The sequence below is a fragment of the Montipora foliosa genome, chromosome 5, assembly GCF_036669935.1.
Source record: "Montipora foliosa isolate CH-2021 chromosome 5, ASM3666993v2, whole genome shotgun sequence".
Taxonomy (NCBI): Eukaryota; Metazoa; Cnidaria; class Anthozoa; order Scleractinia; family Acroporidae; genus Montipora; species Montipora foliosa.
This window is the reverse complement of record NC_090873.1, coordinates 6,980,605-6,988,104: the sequence shown is the minus strand read 5'-3', so window position 1 is coordinate 6,988,104 and position 7,500 is coordinate 6,980,605. Positions and strand designations below refer to the sequence as shown.

The window sequence follows — 7,500 nt, the reverse complement described above, 5'->3', positions numbered from 1 at the left end:
AAACGTACCTCCACCACCCCCTGAGGCGCGACTGTTGAAGTTAATACCACCTTCTTGACCAACGAGTATCTGAATGGTTTCGCCTTTTATTAAGCTAAACGTTCCTATCATCCTGGCTCCTCTTCCCCGATACTGTTGACTATTGGGCTGTGTATCGTACCCCCCGGCAGCTCCAATTGCTTCAATTCGGTAGTCACCAGTGTACGGAACTGTCCATCGCTGTATACCGTTGACCACTGTAACTTGACCTTCATGGTCTTTGTTTCTGTAAAAACTGCCAAGTGAAGTCGGACCCAGCCTTCCAGTTGCACCAAGAGTTGTGAACACAGCACTATATGCTGCATAATAAAAAACAAACTAATTATTCAACGAACCACCGCCAATTACCCCCTCTTCCTCCTGGCGACTCACGTTGATACCCATGGAGATTAAGGCAAATGTTTTACCATCCAGTTGTGACAGTGACAACAGCAATAACAATGGCAATGAACGTTGATAATGACTGTGACTGTGACAATCAATGACAATGACATGGATCATGATAATAACCATGGGAATCACATTGACAACGGTAATCACAATGATATTTTACAATGACTGCAAAAATTCTCGCGCGCTCATTGGCTAATTTTTAATGTCAATAAGCGGACAGACACATCAATTTATAATTTATGCGATAATGGCGCGATATTGCTCGCGTCAGATTGAAGTGTTTGTCTTAGTAAGCGATCCTCCTTTGAGTAGAGATGTCATCTGAGACATTTCTATTTCTCAGGAAACCTAACGGTAGAGATTGGAAACTTAAGAAACCTAGTGAACAGTTCAGTGAATGGTGGCGTGATAAGCTTGAGCACATGAGCACTTATACCTTCATAACCCGTCCCCTTGCTATTATATTAGCAAATTTTCTGGGGTGATCTCAGGTACTGTGAAGGTCTTACACCGGTTAATCTCAAATTGAAACAAGTGCTGGCTCATTTAAGTCTACGATGTCAAAGTATAGAATTGCATAGTAGTAGTAGTAGTATAGAAGCGCATTCTTACGGGAATTCTCGCCATCTGATTGGCTATCGAGACGAGGTATTCAGTGTGGAATTGCAACTTTAAAACGAGGCTGACCGATATTGCACCGTAGCAACGTGTGGCATTACATAGCAACGGAGACAAAAATTAGTAACAACTGACAGTCGAGGTAGCTCTTTGAAATGGCTTTTTTTGGCGCGCATTTATAATACTGTAACATTCGACAAAAGGTAAATTGAATGGCCTCATCGCTTCACGATTCGTGCGATATCGGTTTTTCGCGTAAAAATTAACGTGGAATTTCTTCCTGAGGTGGTGAATTTTCCCATAGAATGTTTGTAAAAAGTGATTTAGGCGCTTCCTCGAACCTCGTCTCTGTGCAAAATTGCAACTACAACCGGTTGCACCATGAAGTGGCTATGCTTTTTAATGATGTTACAAAACATGGTGCATCTGTTTTTCTGCTATACTTTTCTTTTTCGTAAAAAAATACTGTTCAAGGTAAGCGATTGATTGTCACACCTATCAGAATTATCGATATCCTTGGCAGAATGAATTTAGGGGCGAGATGTTTGAAGTAGATAGCAAGCATGAAATGGGTACGCTGCATCTGGTTTCCATACAACAAAATCTAATTTTTGGGATTATCAGTTGTCGCGCCTTTGGAGCCAAGATTTAGGACAGCACTTTAAAAGGGGATAAGCTGCAACTAATGTTCTTTGTTACCTCTGCATGTTTTTCCGTCTCCAATGTATCGTGGCTTGCAAGTACAGGTGTAAGAACCAAGAGTATTGGTACATGAGGCATTAGCGTGACAAATGGACGGCGAAGCCGCGGTACATTCATCAACGTCTACAGCAAAAGACAAAGTCACTTTTAGTCAGAAGAAAAAGAAGGATTCAAATTGTGGAAGATAAGTGGTACTATTGTATCTGATTATGACAATCGATGAAGATGATGATGATGATGATGATCGTTGATGACAGGAACCCATTTTCCGGAGCCTCCATCTTCCATATTAGGGAGTTTTAGCAAAGACGACGGGTACGGCTACGGCAAAAATGCTCGTGCTGCACGTGCAACACGGATTTCCGTGCATTTCTTTGCCGTACTCCACAAAAGAACAACGTGAGATCACCAAATTTTAGGTTTTAACGACAACGTGAGCATATAACAATGAAAAAGTCATTTTCAGTTTTGACTTTAAAACTGTTCGTACCCATCCAGGTACAGGATAGTTCGTCTGTATTGTACAATGTGAACAAGACGGATTAATCGCGAAATATTTGCGATAGCGTCAAGTCATATTTTGGACTGACGTTTTCGTTGCTGTAGCCGTCGTCTTTGCTAAAACTCCTTATTAAACCTCTGAGACAACTCTGTCCCTTACCTCTTTATTTTTAGAAGCACCTCGCAGGAGGGTGTTCTTGGGTGTTTTCACAATAGCCAATCGTAAGAGGCCCATGGTCATCCACTGATTACGTCACATGCAGCACACCCGAAATACGAAGGTATTTCAAATATCGATATAGTAGTGCTAAAATTAGAAAGACAGGGGTACAATACAGATGGAAGCTCCGGGTAATGAGGTCCTGATGATTGATGATGTCGTTGTGTGTGACGATAATTCCGAATTGAAAATAGTCTTTTCATCTTTTCCGACTCTGACCTCTTATGAAACAACATGATTTACTGTACTTCACAGTAGGACTGTTGTTATAACACTATTAGTAAAAGAAATGGAATTCTCCTGGCATAAATGGAACCCTTGAAATGTGGCAACAATGCTAATCGTAAACGTCAAAGGGCACAAAAGGACCTACGCTTCTCAGACTTCAGATATAAGAAAATATTGCTGGGCTTCTACTAAATCGCTTCTCTTCAAGAAAATGTACTCGTTTTTTACCATGAGAATAATCATCTTTTCCGAACCTACCATCGTTTAATTTTAAAAATTTTGTAGATTCTGTGACACGTCGTTTAAACAATTCTGTTTCTTGAATGTCGATTTTTTAGCTCGTGTTGTATTTATTTACTCCGTTTTTTCAGTACATTTTCTGATGAATTTTTAGAATTAACTTGTACAGTCTGTCGCTTTTTTCTCACCTTTACAAGTTTTTCCGTCGCCAAAGTATCCTGACTTGCAAGTGCAGTTGTAAGAGCCAATGGAGTTGTTGCAGAAGGCGTTAGCGTCACAAACGGGGGATGAAGCTGTACATTCGTCGACATCTTGAGGAAAAAGCAAAAAAAAAACAAAAAACTTGTCAAAAGTTCCCTCAGTCTCCTCCTCAGCCCGACCATTTGCCAGTTCATGTCTGCCTCCTTTTCAGAGCGAGTCCAAGTGCGAAGTTTTTCTTACGAAAATTAGTTTTCATTCGTTTGCTGAATGCGCGGAATTTTCTCCTCGTTTTTCTTCTGCAAAACAAACTGTTTGCAGAAAAAAGAACCCCAAAACCATTTTCCGGTAAGTCAAACAAGGAAAAATATAGATCGTTCATAATTGATGGAACTGACTCCTCGCAAATTTCTTCAGGAACTCACGTTCGCTCTCTGTTTACTGACAAAGCAGCTTCATCGAAACTCGCAAGATGTGACGGGTAATGATTATCATTTTGTATAGCGTCTTGTTTAAAAAGACTCCCGAATTTTTCTTTTTGTTTTTTGTCAGTATCTAAATACTCAAGGTTAACACAGGCCATTCAGAGTTGCCTTGGGTCACGCGAAGCTTAAGTCACAAGCCTCATTCCGTTTTACGTGAAACGTACGCGTGATGCTAAATCTCTCTAATGTCTTGGCCGTAACATGGCAATTCTTGAAACATTAATTAACCTATTTTGCTTCCAAATTTGTTTTTTTAGATTACTAGAGTTTCGATTCATTCAAAAGTTCGATGAATTCAAATTTTTGATGGATGTTGCATCTTTGGTGCGAGATGTTCCTAAATACCAAATTCGGACTTTTGACCAATTTATATGGGGGAAATCAAGAATTCAAAGAAAATCGACACCTTTGAATTTTGATCCTGATAGAGCATCATATCGAGGCAGGTTAGAATGATGATAATAAGCATAGAAACGAGGATGACAAAATGGAACAGGAAGGAAAAGCAAAAATCTTATGACGAGAATAAGAGCGGGACAGATACGGAAAAGGGGAAGAGAACAAGACAAAAGCTCGTGGAGAGTGCAACAGAACCCACCTTCAGTTTTCATGTCGCAATACGCGAATACCGCCGTACCCGGTTTTATAGTCGACAGCCAGTACTTGGCGCTGACAACTTGACCTTCGCTCGCTTTTATTTCTTGGCAAGACACGGCTGCCAGTTCAGGGATAGAACCCAGGGGGACTGGAATTGAAAGATACATGGATCGTTAGTTCTCTAACTTTAATGGACCAGTTTCGTTTTCTCGCGGTTAGATTGCATCTAGCATGAAATGGAGACTAATGCAGGGGAAATAATTTGCATGTGAAAAGATTCCCCTGCATTAGCGTCCGTTTCATGTTCGATCCAACCAAACCGTTAGACTACGAAACTGGCTTATTTAGCTTTGTCTCAGAGATTGACTAGTAGCTCAAATTCGGCGACTTCGGCGTCAACTTCAGCTTCGCTTTCGGCTTCGAACTTTTGAGGCAAAGAACACGAATGGATGGTTTCCCATGCATTTTTTTTTTCGCAAAATGTATGGCCCGTTTACACGAGCAACTTTTATGTGACAATTTCTATTTGTCGTAAATGGTTTGAACCCAGGATTCATATCATACATAATTAAGTAAAGTACGATCGTCCTGGGGAGTGTAGTCCTGAGAAGGACTGTTTGAGATGACATTGACTGACTGCTCGTGTAGACGGGGAAATTTGACCAATTTTTTTGTGACAGATGTATTTGCTGAAAAGCTGGCGTGTTCTAGCTTTTGTGACAAATGAAAATTGTCAAATACGAAAAATTACTCGTGTAGACGATTCGTCACATAAAATGTGGCAAATTCTTGCCTCTTAGTGCAGAACGACCAGGCAGCCTCGCCTTGCTGTTGTCCAAAGGCATTGCTGACCCACTCAACAGGGAATTGTCAGCTTTTATTTTTGTGCTACCAACACCATCAAATGTGATTGTCATATAAAATTGCCACATAAAAAAATTCTCATCTAAACAAGGCTTTATCGGAAAGAGGGACAGCCGTGGGAGTTCCTTAGTCAATCATGTATTCCATTCACCTCTGTTTATGTCTCGTCTGAAATAATATCGGTCTGGATCAGGGACAAAATCCTCTGGTCTGGCTTCTTTGGTACGATTACTGAACTCACACCTGCGCAGAGACATCACAAAGTTTAGGCTTTGGCATCGAACATCTTCGCGGCAGACTAACGCACATGGTATTCCGATATTGGCGCGCATGGTTCTGTAGATGTGTTTCTGCAACATCCAGCCCAAGATGGACTCCTCCGATCCAGTCGCCGGGCACGTCTGAGTCTCTGCCACAGTGATAATTTGACAAAAGGCAACTAAAGTCGCGAACACAGAGAGAGGTACCATGTCCTTTTGGGTCGAGCACTCTGAAACGTTGGTGTTGAGAAATCTGAAAACGAATTCGTAATGCCGATTTGAAAATGGAAACTGTCATGACAGAAATGTATATTTGAAGTATGGGTTATCGTAGACCAATGAAGGCAGGCTATTGCTTCATTGTTTTTTTTTTCAGGCAAGTAAAAAAAATTCTCTTAAGCCGCTGCTACACGTTGAAACTTTTAGCTGAAACTTATGTGGAACGGAGCTGCAAAGTTTCAGCAGGCGTTGCACCGTGTAACATAAAAGGTCGAAACTCGTTCGGGAACGTTGAAACTGGTCTTGAAATGTTGTTTACAAGGCCTCAGCCGGTTTCTGATTGGCTTACGCAGCGTAGCGTAACAACACCGAGAGAGACCAGTTTAAGGAAGTGGTGTTACGCGGTGAAACTCCCGTTTTTATCACCACTGCTATTGCTGCGACCGTTGCAGAAGTAGAAAGCGGTTTTACTTTTCGTGAAACTTGTCTCGCAACGGAAGTTCAGAAAGTTTCATGAAACTGACCATGTTACACGATGCAGTGCCTCCTGAGTTTTGTTTCGCAGCGCCCTTGCACACAAGTTTCAGCTAAAAGTTTCAAAGTGTCGTAGCCGCTTTATTTTGTATATTGTACTGAAAGCCTCGACTAACTATCTTTGGCTTGCACCTGGGAAGACCTTAGACAGCAATGACCAGAACCAGGTTGCTGACCACCGGTTTTCGTTAAAACAATGGTTTGCTGGGGGTGCTCAGTCTCGCAGGCTCAGAAAACCTGGTTGTGGTCATTGTTATTTCAGGTTTTTCTTGCACCTTACGTCATGGCGGCCATTTTGCAGTTGTGAACAATTCTCTACTTTCTCAAATCCCATAATACACCTCTTCCACCCCCTTCCCCCCCCCCCCCCCCCCCTTAAACTTTTGCATAATCATTGTTTTCGATTTTTCTTGGGACATGAAGTCTTTTACGAATTTGGCACCAACATGTCCGTCTAATCACGTGAGTGCAAGCCAAGAATTGCTAACTGTCACGTGACATGGCCTTGCGGTCGAGTTTGCAGTCTCTGCGGTTCAACTTTTGACGGCTGATACCCTTCTTGTGGTAAGTGATTTACCACAGTGTTTTTCACCTTAAAATTCTGTAGGAAATCACGTTTAAACCTAAAAGTTATGTCTCTTAATGCTTTAACTATTGAATCAACACATTTTTGTTGATCACTTGCACATCCTTCAGGGTCTTGAGGACGTTCACGCAGTTGAATTAAAGCATGTAAAATAAAAACAATAATCCAACATGGCGCGTTTTTTCCAGCCAAATGCCGAACCTTATGCCAAAGTCTATTTTTGCCACAACGGCAAACCGCTAAGGGCTAACCGCGGTTTGAAGTTTGCGGTCGACTTTGAAAACGGGATGCGTGTGAAATGTCCCTACTTTTTAGGACGGTTCCTACTATTGTTATTGCGCATTCGTTCTGCGCATCTCGGGATACTCGGGTTTCCTATGGGTGGTGCTTACTAATACAGGGATATTTTTGCACGGTCTAAAACTATGCGGAGAAAGCTGAACTTAGCAAGTGCTGTTGGTATCCAAAAAGAAAATTGGAGGGGTAACCTTGCATTTTTCAGAGATAATTAATAAGCTTCAATTGGGAAAAGAACGTCATACATTGCTTTGTATTTTAAAGCTTTTTACAAATATTGCTGATCAGTTATCTTTGAAAAATGCGTGGTTACCCACAAACGTCTTTTTGGATTTCAATAACACTTGTTAAGGTCCGGTTATCTCGCATATTCATACACCGCGCAAAAATACCTTTGAATTAGTAGGCACCGTCCTTAAAGTGCCCCTGTGACCAAAAAATAAATTCATATTTTTCTTTGGATTTCAAAACTATGTTAACAAAACACTAAGTGACCCACGTTTTAAGCCTTGATTTCAA

General features: G+C 41.3%; 1 protein-coding gene across 1 annotated transcript in view; it reads right to left on the bottom strand.

The window, feature by feature from the left end:
• LOC138003488 (PE-PGRS family protein PE_PGRS26-like) overlaps positions 1–7,500 on the bottom strand; it is a 58,991-nt gene that overhangs the window by 45,662 nt on the left and 5,829 nt on the right. The window contains exons 2-4 of the mRNA XM_068849585.1: positions 5,237–5,328; positions 4,223–4,369; positions 3,130–3,252 (exon numbers count right to left, since the gene is read on the bottom strand). Coding sequence (XP_068705686.1) covers positions 3,130–3,252; positions 4,223–4,235 — 136 coding nt within the window. The 5' untranslated portion in view covers positions 4,236–4,369; positions 5,237–5,328. The remainder of the gene's footprint in view (positions 1–3,129; positions 3,253–4,222; positions 4,370–5,236; positions 5,329–7,500) is intronic.